Raw genomic sequence first — 18686 nt, 5'->3', positions numbered from 1 at the left:
ACGCCACACAGTCCGCAGCTCCCCAGGCCTGGGAGAGGGGCAGATTTGCTTTTATCAGGGGGTACACACAGCCCTTCCTTCTCAAATATTAACTGTAACCCTCAAAATAAGCATTCATTCCTCTAGCAAGGCTGGTTAGTATGTTGACGTGTTAACCCTCCTTAGCTATTACATTTGGGGGAAGCCAAGCTGGGGACTCATGAAGCACGGATGTCCCAATTTCTGTGGTAGCACGGAGAGCCAGCAAGTGGCTCTGCCTCGTCTCAGCTGTGTGACCTTGAGAAATCACTTGTGTCCCCGTTCCCTCATCTGCACATTCGAGATAATACTAGATGAGGTAACTTCATAGTCTCAAAACACCATTTTAAGTATCATCTGCATTAATACAGATGAAGCACCTAGAATGGTGCTGGACACATAGAAGGTGTTCAGATAATGAGGGAAGATGATGAGGACAGATGGGATGATGAAGGTCCCTGTCCTTAAGGAGCTTATATAGCCTCATCATCTTGTCCAACACAGAATTGAAGGAAGGCTCTTTCACCTGCCAACTGGGATGGCCAGTGTTCTTGCTGGCCAACACTTGGGTGAGGGGGAAATAAAAGACTCAGTTCCTTTTGTGTTGTTTCTCTGCTCCCCACACTCCTTGTCCCAACTGAAACTGTGCTGTATGGTATTCTGAATCCATAATGTGGTTATTTTGGGGTTTAATAATTCACGTAACTCGCCCAGCCCAAGAGAGCGCAATTTATAATTCAGATCTTCCAACGGCCACACGCTTTCCCCACCCCAGGCATACGCATATGTCTGTGTTTACTGGTAGGGGCAGAAGGAAGGAGCTGTATGTAAGTATGAAAAGAAATAAGAGAAAAACAAAACTTAAAAAACAACAACTGACAAAGGTCACGGTCTCTCCATTTCTCTTTTAATACTGAACAGTATTCTTTGTACAGCTGTAACATGATTTCAAGAGCAGAAATAAGAAACATTACTGATAGACTTCAGGGTGTAAAAATACCACTTTGAAAGACGGCTAGTTGAGATTTTTCTTACGCAAGTATTTTTAAAAAGTTTTCAAGTTTATAGTGTCATCAGTTTGTTTAATGTCAGGATTACGATCAAAGCTATGGAAGAGGTTTTATTATGCAGGGATGGTTTACTGTAGCCTAAATTCCATGATGCAGGAGCAGTGATTCTGAAACCACAGTGGGCAGCAGAATCCCCTGGAAGGCTTGTGAAACACAGCCCACTGGCCTCACCCCCAGAGTCTGATTCGGCAGATCCAGGTGGGCCTGAGAACCTGCATTTCTAGCAAGCTCAGGGGCCACGCCGCCGCCGCCGGTCCCACACCACACTTGGGAGACCCAGCCTGTCGAAAGAGCAAGAATGTATCTACCTGTGGAGGGGCATGTAAACTGGCACCAGGGCTACTGGGCTCTTCTCGTGGGGAGGAAGGGGGGGTGCGCACCATCTGGAAATCACCCAGGCGTTTTAAATTCGAATCCTTGATCTCACGTCTTTAGTTTGTGCCTTCTGGTTATTTAAAAATAAAACACCGTAGGTTATTTATGCTTGGAAGAAAAATACGACAATTTAGTCCTGCTGAGTGTTGCCACGTGTTACACATTCGATTTTTTCATCACACTAATTTCTGATTACAAATGAGCCAGCGAGAGCCGATCTCCACTTAACACAAAACGAATCCACAATCATTTACAGCTTGCGGTCTTTGGCCCTTTCCTGGTTTCCGGGCCACCCTCACCCAGGGCATTCTCCTGGGTCAAGTTAGGACACACCCACATCAAGCTTACAGGTAAGTTCCAGTAACTTCTTAGTAGGAACACCTGGCTGGCCTCTCCCCACCCTGCAGACTCTCTTTTCCTGAGGACTAGGACGTCTGCCTCTCCCAGAGCAGACTTACCCCCAGGGCTACGATTCCTGTTCAGTAGCATGGTCCTGGCTAAAGCCTGCTCTCTGCAGAGTCCAGCAAGAACAACTCTGGACATGGGGTCACCCCCAGGCTGACAGACAACCTGGCTCGTGTGGAGCGCTGGGGTACCGCCAGGGCGACAGAACAAGGCCCGAGAGCTTTGGTCAACAAACAATGAAGCCGGGTGGTCTTATGTCTAACACCCCCTGGAGGATCAAGTGGCTTCTGGGTTCAAGAATTCATAGCCTTAAAAAAAAAAAAAAAAAAAAAAAAAGAAGGTAAAATACACTTCTCACTGGCTGCACTTGGCAAACCAGGTCCCTATCAAGCAGTCGGGCAGGTGACTGGGACAATGACTGCTGAAGTGCAGTTACCGTCCACACGGCCTTGGGGAGGGGCATTTCTGGACAAAGGTCACATTGGAAGGAAAACAGCACCAACACATTAGTCTACGTCAGAGGGAAACCAAGCTCTTTCTCCTTCCTCCCCACCTCCCCACCCCTGCATTGGTAAAGAGACTCTAACGTAATAAGGAGCTGTCACATGCAGGTGGATGGCAGCAACACGGCCAAGGGGCCGCTGGAACTTTCGGAGCTTCAGTGTTTGTCGAAAAGCAGACGCCCAGAAGCTGGAGCGAGGGGTGAGCACGACAGGCCACCGCCGGCCTACCCTCTTGTGCCGCTGAGGTCACTGGCCACACGCAGTGTACGAGCTCCCTGGGGCCCAGCCCAAGATGCACCCCGGCAAATGCCGCCCTGTTTTGCTGGGGGAGCTGCAGTGAGTGGTCTCGTCTCTAAAACAAAAGGGCCGCACTGGGTGGTCCGCACGCTTCCGAGCGTAGGTCAGGGATGCTGGCCCCAGAAGCCAGCAGGTCTGGAGTTTCGGCCCCACGGAGCGACCTGTGCTAGGCTGTGCGGGCTTCTATCTCAGAGGGTCACCGCAGGGCTGCCCTCGCCTGGACGGCTGTTTCCCTCTGCTCAGAATTCTCTTGATTTTCTGGACTCAATACCAGTCGGCAGCTTCCCAGTGAGCAGGACGGCAAGTAAACACGGGGAGCCTGGTGTCCGCATTCACATCTGACGGACTGCTGCACAAGCACATTCATGAGGGCTGGGACAGGGCAGCGGACAGAACAGAGAGTGGGTCTCCCCTCATCAGGCCAGCCTGGTGACGGGACTGCCCCTCCCTCAGAAGCAGAGGCCTGGGGGGGGGGGGGGGGGGGGCGGGGCGCTTCTGCGCCCCTGCCAGCAGCCCAGGCCCATTCCATGGAGCGTGGTCTTCGTGAACCAACTCAGGTCAGGCGTGACGCGGTGTGACAGAGGGGCGGAAGGTCTGAGAGCTCTTTGGTTTCACCTCTCTCTGCTCTTGATGGAGAAAGAACACGTTTTTCAAAAATGTTATTCTTCAAAAACCTGGGAGGGAAAGAAATGCCAGCGAGAGGAACACAAAGAGGGAGGTAGTGCATGCCGCGTTTTGGAACTTCTGCTTTTCAGACTGTCCCAATTTTGTTCCGCTTCCAAGTTCATCCTGCAGTACAAGGTGAAGCCAAGCGATCCGTGTCCACAGAGCTGAAAAGCAACTCCTATGTATAATTCAGTTCCTAGATCTTCAAATGCTATGAATTCTCTAGAAAGGTAATGGTCTCACTTTATAGCCAGGGAAATTACCAGAAGAAAGATCTTGGCTCTGCCACCTTCGCTTACAGAAGGTAAAACACTTAACAGAGACAGATTTCTGTTGGAGTTAGACTAGATTTCTCTTCACAGCCCTGAATCTCACGAGGTGAGAAGGAGTAGAAGTTGCCAAGTGGTTGGCTACCAGACCCATCAGTCTGTTTAACTCTGGCTAAAAGCAGAGAATAATGGGCAAGCTCCCAAGTCTCTCCCCCTTCGGCTCTGGCGTGAAGATCGTCATGTAACACACACGCAGTGACTTCCAACTGCCACCCAGCAGCGGGCACACAGAGAGCACGGGGCGTTTTCAGTCCACACAAAGGCAAGATCAAAGACAAGGATGAAAACCTAAAGGTATTTCGGTTTTCCAGCTGGATCCCCCACTCTGGCTAACTCTCTCAACGGTTCATTCCCCCAATTAACCCCCCAAATCAGCTGGTTAGAAAAACGGTCTTGCAATAAACGCAAGTTGAGCTGTTTCTCTTTATCCATCACATTCTGCCACTTCCTTAGAAATGATAAGTACGTGTCGAGGTGCAGAGGCTGGAGAAAGCCCAAATGCTTCTAGGATGTGCCACTGAGCAGCGCGGGGGGGTCGCCGGTGTCCACTGCTCTCCCCCTCCTATCGGCCGGGGAACCACTTAGGTGCCCTCTGGAGCCCGGCAGTGTCAGGATCACCGAGGAGGCAACATTTGTCCTCAAAAGTCAACCTAAGCCCCTGGGTTACTCTCTTGGACCGCCCCGGTTTGCGGTCTGGGTGGAGGCTTTCAAATGAACACTCATCTGTAGCGATGCCCCGTAGGCCCAACAGGGTCAAGCCCAGGATCAAGCCCGCTGGGCCAGGAGTTATGCCTGGGGCAGAGCCGGCTCTGACGAAGATATTAAGAGGCTGCCTGTCAAAGAGCAGTTCCTCTGAGGCGAGGAGACAGGGGCCTGCAGGGAGCACGCATGCAGTGCTTGTATTTTCAAGTAAACTTTCCTCCTCATAAATAATTCCCTCTTCGGCTTCAGGAGTCTCGTCTACAGTAGCCACTGTTCAGCAAACACTTGAAATTAGGTGAGGTCATCAGGCCGATTCTAGATTCATCCAAACACTTAGTAATTAAGCCTTCAGATCACAAAACCTGCCGCCCCCCCAGCCCCCCTCCCCTCCGACACCAGGGAAGCATCTTACTCATTCATGACCAGGCGTGTTCCCAACAAGCCCCACTGACACATGCGACAGTTGTGTGGGGCACAGTAAATCTGGTAATAGGAGGACAACAGCATGGCTTGTAAAGAGCATAATCCTACAGGCCATTAGGATGCCTACTGCCTCTTGTGATGTGAGTGTGGATACAGTACTGAGACAAGGTCCTCATTTATGTTTAACAAAGACCTGTATATTTTAATGCAAATCTAAGGACCATCCCTGTTCTAAGTTTAGAGAAGACTATTTGAATGAGTCTGGAAACTTTGTAAAACAAATAACCTAGTACCCTATATCGGAAGCCCTTTGTAGTAATCTTTTTTTTTTTTTGCTAATTTGAAAAAAATAACTTATTTATATATCAGAGTTGACTGTAAACGTGGATGTCAACCACCCTTTTAGTTTTATAAATCTGCTTTTAGCTTTCATCAACAGGCAGATTTACTTACCTATCATGATCCTAACCATGAGAAAATACCCTTCTTTAAAAAACTGTTACAAATATTTATTAAAAAGTGCAAGTCAAAAGTCAGCTGGGCAAGTACATCATTGCAAATCACAAAAAAGGGCGGGGGGGGGGGAGCCGAAAGCAAATAAACAAGAAAGACAAACAAGAAAAAAAATTAAAAAGAAAAAAACCCAACCAGTGTGCCGAGGAGTGGACCCCAACAGATGAGGAAACAAGAAGTCCAAGCCAGAGCTCTATCCGGATGTTGGCTGTGCTTTCCAAGTGCACAAAAAGATGGTGAGGACAGCCACGGCCTCCCCTGCCAGGCTCTGGGTCAGCTGCTGCTTCAACAGTGGTGACAGCATCAGGGAGGCTATATAAATATCCTACAGACACGTGTACGTTGGAGGCATTTAAAAAGTCATCAGAAGCCTGAAATTTAGCATCTCAGCAGTTTCAGCTACTAAAACTCAATTAAAGCATCCATTATTTAAATTTGGATTGGCTCAGTTATTTGAATGGATGATTAAAAAAACCAAAAAACTGAGTTGTCATCTTAGGGGGGGAAAAAACCCTCAAGTTCACCTACCCATTCTTGCCATGACTCACAGGGTAAGAGAAGTCTGGTTCAGAACTAGCCTTTTTTGTCATTATGGTTTCTGAGTGTCGCTGTGCTAATGATGTACTAACCACTCCCAACCGTGACCTCCCTCCCCCCCGCCCCCCGCCCCCCCGGTGCAGAGTGCCACAGGAGTGACCTAACCGTCGAGGAGGCTGGCCAGGGACCCTAACCCGTTCAAGTGTGCTGTAGCCATACAGTTAAAGGTGGTCCTAAAAATACAAGCTGCACCAGGACAGCAACGTGAATTTGGCAAGGCTCTGACCTCCAGCAACCTCACCCACCGTTCCCTGGGTCCTGCCACCCTCTCCTCCCTTCAGTTCAAGCCACCCGTTGTTAGCATCCCCAAAGCCTAGTGCTTTCCGTTATTCTCCATTAGCTATTTCTACCACAAAATAATGTGCCTGGAAAAGCAATTTTATCCCAGCACTTATCCCTGAAAAATGGATCGGTGTGTCTTCTGTCACAAACTGCTTCTTGGGCCTTCTGTTCCCATCAGCGACCGGCTGTCAGGGGCGGCGGGGAATGAAACGTGCCCGGGAGCCCGCACTCCGGACAGGGCTCATCGGGACGGGACCGCAGTGCGCCATCGGAGCCGGGGGAAGGGTCTGGGCCGGAGAAAAGAGCTGTCCGAGATGGATGGAATGAGCAACAGCAAGCGCTAGTGGAGTCTGCGGAATTTTCTGGATTCCTCCGAGGCCGTCCTTGGGGCGTGAGGCCTGGGAGGCAAAGCAGTGGCGGGCCATCCTCAGAGTGGGCCAGGCGGGCCAGGAGCGCACGGTCGTCCACCCGGTGTTCCCCGTGGCCCTGCCAGCGCCGGGTCAGAGCAGCTGTCAGTGGTGGGGTCACGGGGAGGGGGGTCAGTGCAGGCCGCGTCTTCCAGAGAGAAGCGGGAGGGGACGGCAACGCCCGGCGCCGCTGCCCGCCTCCCGGGGTTCGAGTGCAGGAGGGGCTGCGCCGGCCGTGTCACAGCACAAGGAGGAGGACCAGCACGACCAGCAGGACCACGAAGAGGACGGCGATGGCACACCACTGGCGCCTGTCTGGAAGGCAGGACACGAGGATTAGCGCTCTCGGGACTCTACGTTCCCTAAGGTACAGTCACATGCAACTCCCCGCAGCAGAAAGGGGCCAGAGTGTGCCGATGACGGGGGCTCGGAGGATCTGGAACCCGCCCGTGGGCCGGGTGTCTGTGCCTGCACCGCATGTGCACCCACAGCTCTGCCGGTCCCTCGAACACGGGCCTGTAACCAGTGCGTGCTCCGCGCTTCAAGTCTTTCATTAAAACCCATGGCTCTCAGCTGGCTGCTGGTGGGTACCATGCCCCTGGCAAGGTGCTGGCACTGGCATTACAGATCAAAGCCCATTCGCTTTAATCCTCTACCGAAGCCAAATCACTTCATTCAACAAGAATCCTGTTCTTTGCTCAACGGGCACTAGGGGAGGATGGAAAGAGGATAAAAGCTCCCGCTGGTCACTCCAGGAAATGAAGGGCTGAAAAAGCAAACTCCGGGGACCATAAGCACGATCACTGTTATGCCACACCCCTCCAGGAGAGATTACTGGGAAAGTAACTTACGCAGCTTACCACTGAATCCAAGTGGAAGGCCTTCTCTGAAACCTGCCCTACCAACACTTCAGAACAAGCACCGGAAACTAAGCGGCTAGAGTCCATCTAAACACCAAGAGCAAGGAGGCGCGGAGGAACAGAAGGGCCCACACAGACCCCAGCAGAGCCCCAGCTCCACCCACAATCCCCCGCGTGCCTGGCAGGAAACACGAATACCCTCGCTCACCCTGGGCCGGGCCGGGTGTGGAGCCCAGGGTGCCGCCATTGCCAGGATGCCTCCTGAACTTGTGGAGGTAGAAAGAACAAGCAGTCTTTCTACAAAGGGCCAGACTGACAGAACAGACTTTCACTGGCCTATGAAAACGTATTTCCGCTGCTAGAGAGGAGTCCTCCATTTAAACAGAGATATGAAGGTAAACTGATTCATCAAAAGTCTACTTGAAAGCCTGCAGATTCTAGGACACCACGGCTATGGAGGATCACAGTATAAGAAGGTCCGCATCTAGGAAAATCGATTGCAAAGCTTTCCTCAAAGCAATGCTAAGTCCACAAACCAGTACTTAAATTATCTAACTGCCACGGCTGGCAAAATTTTAGAACCGGCCAAGAGACTGCCACCCAGTGACAGTAAGCAAAGTAAGTACCTTCTTGGTGGTGATCACCTTGCTCTACTTCAGACACTCTAGAAACTCACTTAGAAACTGTGATCAGGGCAAAGACCCCAAGTCTGTTGGTTCCTTGTCTGAACAGGACTAGTCCAATGGGCACGGGAGGCAGAATTGGCCTACTCAGATAGTATTTTTAATCTGTTTAACTATCACTTCACTGCTCAAGAGAACTTGAGTTAATCTAGCATTCTTTCATCTATTTAAAAATGCCTATAAGAACTTCAAAACACTCATTAAAATGATTAGTTGGTATTCTTTCAGGACAAAACAGGCAAGATAATTGCTTCCGAACCATCCCTGCCCCCCAACCTTACACATATCCCTGTCCCCCCCACCCTCCAACATTCTCAACCCTAGATTCCCAATATCGAACCAGTTTTCCACTTTTTGGCTTTCCATCAGCCTCTCCCCAAGCCCCTCCCACCTCCGATCACTCTCTCTTCCAGGATTGCATTAAATAGGGGTTTTCATCAAGGACAACATCCCTCATACAAGCTAGCACAACCGGGGACGCTCCTTTAAAGCCATTTCCCTTTGAAGTGCTAAGCTGCTGCTAGGAAGCCTGAACCAGGTAACCTCACCCGCTGACTTCTCCCCAGAAGGGGGGCAAAACTAACCACAAAGGCTTCTGCGCTCTCAAGGGAAAAGCCTAACCAGCTTTGTAAGCTCAAGACCTGCTTCAAAAAGTAGATGGGAACAAAGAGAGCTCCAATGGCAGGTGTTTCTCCCCTTCCAGTATATTTTCCTCCACTGGAGAGAAAAGATAAAAAAATTTTAGAAGGTGAGGGAAGACTCAAAAGAACCTTCTACTCAAAAGAATACACCGTCCTTGGGTCACTCATAAAGCGAGTGTGGCATCTCGGCTGATTTCTTCCACGAAGCAGCCAGCCACGGGGAAGGGCAGACGTTCTGATTCTCCGGAACCGTGTGGCTGGCACGTGAGCGCGGTTACTGCCTGATCAACTTCAACGTGTCTTCATATACTTTAAGTACAGATTAAAAAGGCGCGAACTTGCCCAGAAGTTATGGAGAATAGAGGCAAACACAAATTGCCTTGGTGTCAACCTGAAGCCAAGCAGGAGGCCCTGAGCAATCTTTCTTTTGGGAGCAGGCAAAGCTTAAAATGAAAAAAACCATGGGCAAGCTGTCTAAACTGAAGGGCCTTTCAGGCTGAATTCTCCGTCTCCTGGCCCTTTTTCTTAGACAAATATAATTGAAGTCCCTACTTTGCTCCCCAAACTTTTCTTTCAGGATAAAGTAGCATAAAGCATAAGCAAGGCTCAGTGCTATTTATACACACTGAACGGCTTATCACAATGCAAGCACTTTTCTAAATTATTCATTCCCGGAATGCTGAGAAACAAAGACACAGTGCATCTTTGTTCTTTGCTCTTCCCCAAACAAAACTGGTGCTGAAGTAGCTACTTGACTTTGTGATGAATACACACACTAGAGAGGGCCTGGGGTTTACACTGGTTATGTAATACTTCACTAATTATTATTTTTTTTTAAGTAGAAGCATGAAGGTGGGAGAGAACAGAAGAATAGGGAAGAAGGCTTCGCAAACCTTTCCCTAAGTGTGTGAAAGATTAACTAAGCTGGTGCCTGCTTCAGGCAATGAAAAGCTGCTGGAGGCATAAAGGTATTTGTACCCGGAGAGAAAGAAGGAACTAAGTCTGGCTACGAGCTTCCCTCTGTTTTGGATAAAAACAAAACAAAACAAAACAAAACAGGTCCTTTGCCCTGCAGGGCCATATTCTGCCTGACTTCCTATTTTTTAAAAAAGAAACAAACATTAAGTAAGTACTAATACGTGGGAGACACTTTAAACACTTGTACATTAATTACTATTATTTAATTTAACTTCCACAATGCTCTGAAGAGGCAGGCAACAACCTATTTTTTTACAGGTAAGAAGCTGAGCCCCAGACAACTGTTCTTTAACTTGACTATGAGTTAAACTGCTGGAAAGCAAATATAGATCTGTATTAGCCTTAGCGCAGAAGGCTGAATGAACAATTAGACCCCGTAACACATACCTGATGAGAGGAAACCCACAGAAGAATGAGGCAAGAAATGGGAAGCTCCAGCGGGGGTGCTAGTGCTCTGCTTCAACCACATTTACATCACCTCAAGGAGTACCTCAGTTCCTCCCTTGACCAAGGCACCCCCTGCCGACTAAAGAAGAAAGGAGATACTGGATGTTCTTCAGCTTTAAAATACAGTATTTCTAATGTACTAGGGGAGGTGGGTTGCTGCCATCAACACATAGAGTCACTGGAACATATCTTCCTACATAGTGACCAATTTGAAAACTGTTAAAATTTCACCCCACTCTGGTGCAAATCTGCTGCAATATTTCACTTACGACTTTAAGTGAAAATAATTTATTTTTTATTTAAAAAGATTTTTTTAAGTTTATTTATTTTGAGAAAGAAAGAGAGAGAGAGAGACCGCACGCACTGAGCGTGGGGGAGGGGCAGAGAGCGAGAGAGAGAGAATCACAAGCAGGATCCCCGCTGTCAGCATGGAGCCCAATGCAGGGCTCGATCTCACAAACTAGAAGATCAATGAGATCATGACCTGAGCCAAAATTAAGAGTCAGATGCTTAAATGACGGAACCACCCAGGTGCCCCTGAAAGAAATTTAAATTAGATCTGTAAGGCCATCTGATTCTGAAATGGTAGGACTTTTTCAATAAAAGAAAGTCCAGGGAAAACAATAACCGGCTTCTTCATTACTGTTCCCTATTTGGGCAAGGAAATAAGAAAGTGAAATAAAAAAGGATTTTGTAATTGCAATGAGAGTTGCTCCACTAGGAGAAAAGCCACCCACCACACCAGCCTTGTGCGGCGGGGAGACACAAAGACCACTTCTCCGGTGAAGGCCACAAGTGGCAGACGAGGCCTGTGCCTACCGGTCTTCCTTCTCTGACAAGAAAGCAGACCCAAAAATGTACGACAGGAGAGAGATCTGAAGGGGCACACCTGTGAGAACGCTATAGACCATGTTTCTAGAATGAAGTAGGAATTCTTAAGCTTTAAATGCCATACATACCACTGGTCATGTGAGATACTTTTGCAAGTTTCTTCATCACATTGTCCAGCCGGGACTGAGTGCTCTCCAACTCATGGGAGAAATCATCCAACATACTGGAAAGAGAAGCAGACACAGAGGGGTGGCTGGTAAGCACAAAGTCTTGGCAACGCACTGGCCATGAAATTAAATCATGGTAAGGTATGATCTTACCCCACGCCTCAGTGTTAGCAAACCTAAAACAGGTAATGGGGGGGGGTTTGATCAATCTATTATCCAAATTCCTTAGCACAAGACATGTTTTTTTGATTTCAGAATTTTAGGAATTTAAAAAAGCAATGAATTACATATGCTGGATATTAGCCAGCACTCGCAAGCAGGGTCTGGGGCAGACCCCATAATCATGCATGTTAATGTTTCTGCAGAGGAAACTAACAGGAATCATAGCTGCAGTGAGTTCAGGTTAGGTTTCCTGTAATATGGGCTTGCTGAAAACTTAAAAAAAATTTTTTTAGAGCTTTGTAGATTTTAGAAGTGTAGACCAGGCAGTGTGGAGCTGACTGATAGAAGAACAGAAACTCAGTGGCAAGGCAGTGCTCTAGAAAGAGGCTGTGTGAGGTCAGATAACCAGGCTTTGCCACTTGCTTCCCCTGCTACCTTGACAAGGCACCCCACAACTCTTTGGCACAGTTTCCACATCTGTAAAATGGGGTAGCTTCCCTGCCGGGGGTCTTGTGAGCACCAGGTCATAACACAAAGCACTTCGTGGCGACAGGAGCCAAACATACTTTAATCTAATAATCATCGCCTGTAATGCACTCTGTGCTTTGTCATAACGCCGGGAGGCCCTGGGACTGCCATTCCTGACGGTGTGTGCTCCTCACCTACACCCGCAGAGAAGCCAGTGTTTTCCCACGGGGAGAAGTGGCTCCAGGAAGCTAACACTATTTTGCTGTCCAAGGTGCAGCTGGGAAAGAAAACACCAAAATACTCTCATCCCAACAATGTTTATTTCATAAATCACCAAACATTCCAGACTTTTCAACTCTGGGCTAACATGTGATCATCTCAAATATAGAATGCAACATACCAATTAGTCTTATTAAGACCAGAGGTCTTATTAGTAAGGCTCTAGTACTCTGACAGCATCAATGGCGGCTAGAAAGTCCTGGGCTCGGTCTGTGCCCACATGAAGCAGCCGACAACCCTTCAGGATTCAGGGCAACCGACTCCTCATTAAGTCAATTAGGAAATACAGTCCATGTTGACAACTAAATAAGCAAGTCTTTGTCCCTTACCTGAATTTTCACATTAAGACATTATTAGCTCATCTTAGATCCTGGTAGCATCTTAGCCCTGCAGCTGCAGACGTATCCAGGCAGGGCCAAACGCCGAAAACACAAGAGCCACCTTTGTATGCCGGGCATGACTTTTCTGACTGAGGACAAAAAGGCCAGTCACCCAGCCTCCAGCCCAAGGACACCCACTAACTAGGTTTCCAGCCCCGATCTATCTCCTCGGCGCTGTCCAAAAGAAACAGGCTGTGAATCCGTACGCTATTTTGTATTTCTGGTAGCCACACATTTAAAACAAAAAGGAAGAAATTAATTTTCATAATCTGCTTTATTTGGCTCCATATAGCCAAAACATTATTGTTTCAACATGTATTCAATATTTAAAAAATCATGCACAAGCTACTTTGTGGGTTTTTTTTTTTTTTTTTTTCATAGTAAGTCTTCAAAGTCTGGTGCATTTACATTTCGGCCACATCTCAGTTCAGACTGACCACATGTTACGTGGCCAACGGCACAGCTGCCAGTGGCTACACGTCCTGGGGAACACAGGTCAGAGTCCAAGACCCACGTGTTCTCCTTTGAATTTACTTATTATTTTTACCAAAGTGACACACACTTTATTATTATTTTTTAAATATTTTTCTTAAAAAAATAGTTATTTATTTTTGAGAGAGAGAGAGAGAGAGAGAGAGAGACAGAGTGCAAGCAGGGGAGGGGTGGGGAGAGAGAGGGAGACATAGAATCCGAAGCAGGTTCTAGGCTCTGAGCTGTCAGCACAGAGCCCAATGCCAGGCTCGAACCCATGAACTGTGAGATCATGACCTGAGCCGAAGTCGGACCCTTAACCAATTGAACCGCCCAGGTGCCTCGACACACACTTTAAAGAGCTAAATAGCACGTTAAGAGTGTTCATTAAAAACAAAAAACAAAAAACAAAACCCAAAAAAAACACAGCTGTTTCCCGCCCCCAGGACAACTGCTCCAGCCCCTCCCACTCTTCTCTCGGGCTTTCTCCACTTTTTGAAGTAAATGCTTGCACCAGAATCCTGTTCTGCTGACTCTGCACTAGAAGGGCTAGGGCTTTGCTCTGCTCCCATTTCCTTCCCCATCTCTGCATCCACCCCACACCTCCTCCTCCTTCCTTCCAACATGATTTTGTCACGGTGTGAGGAGACCGCCCTTCGGGGCTCATGCTGTCCAGAGCGAGCAAATGCTCTTCCCAGCCGGTGGCTCGTGGCCACCAGCTTGCTCCTTGGCTCTCCCCACGGCTGGCCGAGGGTTCAGCTTCCTCTGGTCGGTAGAGTCGGTAACCATCCAGGATCTAAATGTTATGCTTATTGTTTGTTATTTCATGCTCTATGTCCCCATAGGTTTTATGCCGCTAAAAAACAACATCCCTCTGCCTGCACTCTAGTGGGCTTTAGGGAGGGAGCGGAGATAAAAGGTGTATTCGGTGTGTTCAAAGTCACCATCTTTAACTGGAAGTCTACCAGGCTTCTCTGTTATCTACCGAAGCCCAAGGAGTTCAGGCAATTAGTCCTTTCCCGTCCCCCAACTGGCATTTTAGGGGAAGAATGCATTTTAGACGGAAATTAAACACGCATGCCTAGATTCCTGCTCTTGTAGCTTCCCACCTAGTCTCCCTGCCTCCAGTCTTGCTCTACTATGGTTGGTCATCTAAACCGCAGGTAGACATGGCACCTGGTGGCTCAGCTGGTTAAGCATCCGACTTCAGCTCAGGTCATGATCATCCCACAGTTCATGGGTTTGAGCCCTGTGTCGGGTTCCGTGCTGATGGCTCAGAGCCTGGAGCCTGCTTCAGATTCTGTGTCTCCCTTTCTCTCTGCCCCTCCCCTGCTTGTGCTTTGTCTCTCTCTCTCTCTCAAAAATAAACGTTAAAAAAAATTTTTTTATGCCACGGCTGGATGGGCCTGCCTGAAATGTAAACCTGACCATGGTGTCATTCCTAACACAACCTTCATGGTTTCCCATCACCCTCAAAAGAGAAAGTCCTAACCCCATAACAGGGCTTCTAAGGCCTCCCTGTCTTGACTTCTGCACCCCTCCCCACTCCCATGCTCTATACACAGTAAACCTTTCTGTCCCATGCACTTCCTCACTCTCTGTCTGGGTTGGCCCTCCCCTCACCCCCAACCCTTCACTGGGACACCTTCTCCTCATCCTTCAGGTTCCAGTTAAACACATCTTCTCAGGGACCTGGGCTAAGTCAGGTCTGCAGCTTGCGCTAGGTGAGGGCTCCCAGGTCCCATGTCCTTCCTCCTTCCTTCTCTGTCACCTCTTAATGACTTACACCATTTGTAGAACGTCCGTTCTACACAGTAAATGGTAAACTCTCTGATGGCAAAGACGGTCTGTTCTGATCGCTCCCCTATCAATACCCAGGACCTCCAGCAGAGCAGGTGCCATTCTGAATTTATGAAGAATGAATGTATAATGCTGAACTTAAGAGTGCAACTGGAGAGGTTCTGAAACATCCTAGTGGATGGTCTTACTTTTCAGAAAAAAAAAATTGTGAAATGAACGGGTTTTAGAAGGATGCTTTTGGGGCCATGCTTCCAAGCACAAAAGGAGACTGTCCCGAGAGAAAAACAAAGAAACCCAATTGTTTTTTCTTGTTTGCTCTGTGTTTACCTTTTACTTTTGAGGGAAGATTTTTTTATTAATTGAGGTTAAATTTATAAACTTTTTTTCATAATGTTAAAGTTTAAGATGCAGAGTAAGAAGTTTTATTCAAGGGAGCAGGAGAGTCATGGGGTGATAAAGTGAAGCCAGCTCATGTCCTATCCTCTTCGGGACCCAAATCCCCAGGGAGGTTACAAAAGCCAGATCTGTCTCATGCTCCCATTCGTCATAACACTCCAAGAATCTGCTCAGAGGAGACTGGATCTGTTTCTGCAAGGTGTAAAACTAACATGAGAATAACTCTGCCTAAACCCTGCTGAAAATTTTATCTGATAAATTTGCTTCTTTGGGGGAGGTCAGTCTGCAAGACAGAATGAAGACAGAGCTGTAAGTAAAACAGCTTTTGGTTTCACTGGCCCTGTAACTGTCAGGCTTTTCAGGGGTCTCTGAACACGGCTCTGCCCCTCAGTTTCCCTGCAGTAAGAGGGGCATGTCGATACTCACACTGCCTGTTCCTCCAGCTCCCCTCCGATGCGCTGGGACATGTTCTTCAGCACCCCGATGCTGCCAGAGACCAGCTCCAACTGCTCATCCTGCTGCTCCACAATCAGCTGGTGCCAGAGAAACGGGAAATAAGCAATGAGAATCCATCTTACCTGGCTCCAGTCCCGGTACTCTAGCAGCTGCTCGCGTCTTTGCCAACTTGGGACAATTCTCATTCAGAAGCAAAGCCCAGAAATCCAAGGACCAGACCATCGCCTCTGAGAACACACTGCTCAAAAGGCTGGGTCGTCAGGCTACTGATACCTCCTGCTGATCCAACGTGTGAACAGTCAGCAAACCTTGAAACCACCAAGGGGGACTGATGCCGTGTGGCTCGAGGCCATTGAGGGAAAAGGCCAGGGCCAAAAGTACCTGTGCAGTAACCACTGAGCCAGGGGGGGATCTGGGAAGAGGAAGCCCACACCAGGGTCAAGGTCTCAATCCACAACAGGCTGCCACAGCCTGACTACGAGAGAGAGCCTGGCAAACCTCTGAATGTGGGAAAACTGTGCACACCGAGTCCTTTCCTTCCTGCTCAAGGACAAACCAGAGGCGGCCCTGTGGCAGTGAGCTGTCTCAAGGACAACCACTGAGTGATAAATAATTACTGTTAATTGTGCTGTACCTTCCTCATTTTTTGTATATAAAAAAGTCTACTTGATTAACAGCAATTTAAGTAGACAACTGGTTAAACAGACATGCTAATGGAAAGAGAACACACAGTCCTACATGTATACATACAACTTCGCATTTAAGAACCAGTAGTTTCAAGGCGTAGAAAATCCTCAAATCCCCAGATACATTGTTCTCAGCTTCCTTTTTAAAATACAACTACATATCAAAAGCAACAATGTGAATATAACCAACCTCGCTTTCTTTCTGCTGTATAACCTCCACCAAAGCAATTATTTTTACATATAATAGATTTTCAATGAAAAAACAAGGACTCAATTTTTCTGAAAGTGCCTTTGTTGAAATGAACAAAAAACGGAGTATAGAAGTGGAGGCGGGGAAAGACGTTGCTAGTTTTTTGTGTTTTGTTTTTTTCAATCAATGGCCTTGTCTGTCAGTTGTGGATGTCTGGTCTGCTTTTCCTGAGAGAGCTAATCAAGCTTGGATCTCTTGACAAGGTCATGCTCTGAAGGAGGTTCACGGCACAGGCGGACGCAGGCCGCCGCAAGACAAGTCCCCCCCCCCCCCCCAACACCTGCTGGCAGTGGACGGAGGGAGGGCCTGGCTCCCACCGCAGCCTACGGGCCCTCGGGTACCTGCTGCTGGGCTTGCTGCTCCTCGATGAAATGGGAGTTGGCTAACTGGAGCTCACGGTCGAGGCGCACGTACTTCTCCGTCGTTCCGGCACTCCAGTTCTGACCACCACTGTCCCCTAGCAGCGCCTGTGAGAGTGGGACGGGGCAGCCAGGTTGGGGGGGGGGGGGCGGGAAACAAGCCATTACTATCTGCATAAATGCTCCACAGCAGGGACATAAAGAGTTCTCATACTGCTCACGGTGCATTTTCCATCGGGTCAGCCTTTTGTGTGGTGGTGGAGGTTGGTGCCTGCGTGGCACAATTTCAGGAATGCCGGGAAGGGCACCCGCTGCCTCCAAGCTTTCCCAATGGGACTCAAAAATGGCCTTTGGTCCCATTAAAATGCAAATAAATGTCACCTTCAAACCAACAAGTGCCCATCTGTACACACTACATAATGTAAAAGCACTCGGCCTCTGTAGGTCAGCTCTTCCTACCCTGGGAAGTTCACCAGAGACTCACAGGTTCTAGTGTAATCCCACAGATCTAGAATCCTTTTTATTCAAATGTGAGCCAGGGAAGTTTCTGGGGTTTTGTTTTGGAAGGAGGTGGGAGAGCGCCCTAGTATGATAAGAAGCTAAGTCACAGCCTCTCACACACAGAAGCCCCAAGAACCACCAATGTCTCTTCAGTTTAACCCATACATAAATCCCAGTGCTCTTCCAGTTGAACGAAAGGGCTACAGGCTTCCCAGATAGGACCTGGGGGTTGATTCACAGGCGGACATGGCCACGAATGAGTGCCTGATCCTGATAACCCAGGCGAGTGCTGGGCCTGAAGTTAGAGCTCTTCACCAGGGTCAGGTTTCCCAATATGAATTCAAGGAAGTTTGTAGCCAGAACAGGATAAGTCTGGAAAAAGGATAAGTCTCCCTTATATGAAAAGGCCTGTCAGGAATGGGAAAGCTCATTCTCGGCTGCGGGCTCGGACTGGGAGCCCCACAATCCTGTCTGACTAGTTGGTCAAAGTTACTGCTCACACCAGTCCTGCATAAAGAGCCAGAAGATGCTGCTGACTAAGATTCTTTCTCCTTGTGTGGTTGCCAGATCTTCTTACCGGGTACTTTTTATCTCCGGAACTGTTAAAAGCCTAACTGATTACTTGCTTCTCTGTCTGAAAAGCCCTTTACTAGCCCCTCGGGACTGACGTGGCCCACTTCACCTGATGCTCAGAGCTGAATTCGGTCAAAGGGCCACACTTTGGGGACTGGGCTTGGCAAAGCTCCGAAGACAGAGCCTAAGTGCTGAGATGATTATGAGAAGGGGACCAGGGCACAGGAGAGCCTCCAGCAGTCCTTGGCAACCTGGCCTCTGGAGGAAGCAGACCCGAGGCCTTTTGAAGATGGCCCTGCCCTGCCCTGATTGTAGGGTTGTCAAGTTGAAGAGATCCTGCTCCTTCTGAGCTGAAGACTCTAAGAATCTCTAAGGAGGGCAGTGGGACCTAGTGACAATTTTTTCAAGGTCAGAATAAGGCTATATATAGTGCATCGTTAGGCTACCGACAGAGAACTGGGGGCTCCACCAGCCTGGTGTGCTCCTGGGGACACAATCAGGGCTATTTTTCTAGCGCATCCATGGTCTACACTCAGGTGGACATATGTCACACCATTTACAGTCGTCTATGCTTTACTGTGAAGCAGCTTAGATTTCACCAGTCTGACTTCCAGGACTCTGTTTTAATGGGAAAGGAGACGGCAGGGGCCCAGGGCACTGGAGGACCAGCCTGTGTGCAGGTGCCAGAGCCAGAGGTCCCAGCTCAGCCGG

The 18686-nt window shown here is 48.5% G+C and overlaps 1 protein-coding gene across 4 annotated transcripts in view; it reads right to left on the bottom strand.

The window, feature by feature from the left end:
- Positions 1–903: 903 nt before the first annotated feature.
- Positions 904–18686, bottom strand: part of STX6 (syntaxin 6) — a 51764-nt gene continuing 33981 nt past the window's right edge. The window contains exons 5-9 of one of the 4 annotated variants that reach the window (XM_045048518.1): positions 16884–17009; positions 15577–15683; positions 12019–12101; positions 11156–11250; positions 904–6902 (exon numbers count right to left, since the gene is read on the bottom strand). In XM_045048518.1, coding sequence (XP_044904453.1) covers positions 11192–11250; positions 12019–12101; positions 15577–15683; positions 16884–17009 — 375 coding nt within the window. In that variant the 3' untranslated portion in view covers positions 904–6902; positions 11156–11191. The remainder of the gene's footprint in view (positions 6903–11155; positions 11251–12018; positions 12102–15576; positions 15684–16883; positions 17010–18686) is intronic. The other 3 variants (XR_002739049.2, XR_002739050.2, XM_003999284.6) reach the window with 3 other exon arrangements.

This window comes from Felis catus, chromosome F1 (assembly GCF_018350175.1).
Source record: "Felis catus isolate Fca126 chromosome F1, F.catus_Fca126_mat1.0, whole genome shotgun sequence".
Lineage (NCBI taxonomy): Eukaryota > Metazoa > Chordata > Mammalia > Carnivora > Felidae > Felis > Felis catus.
Note: the sequence above shows the minus strand (reverse complement) of the source record. Positions and strands in the feature narration are given on the sequence as shown.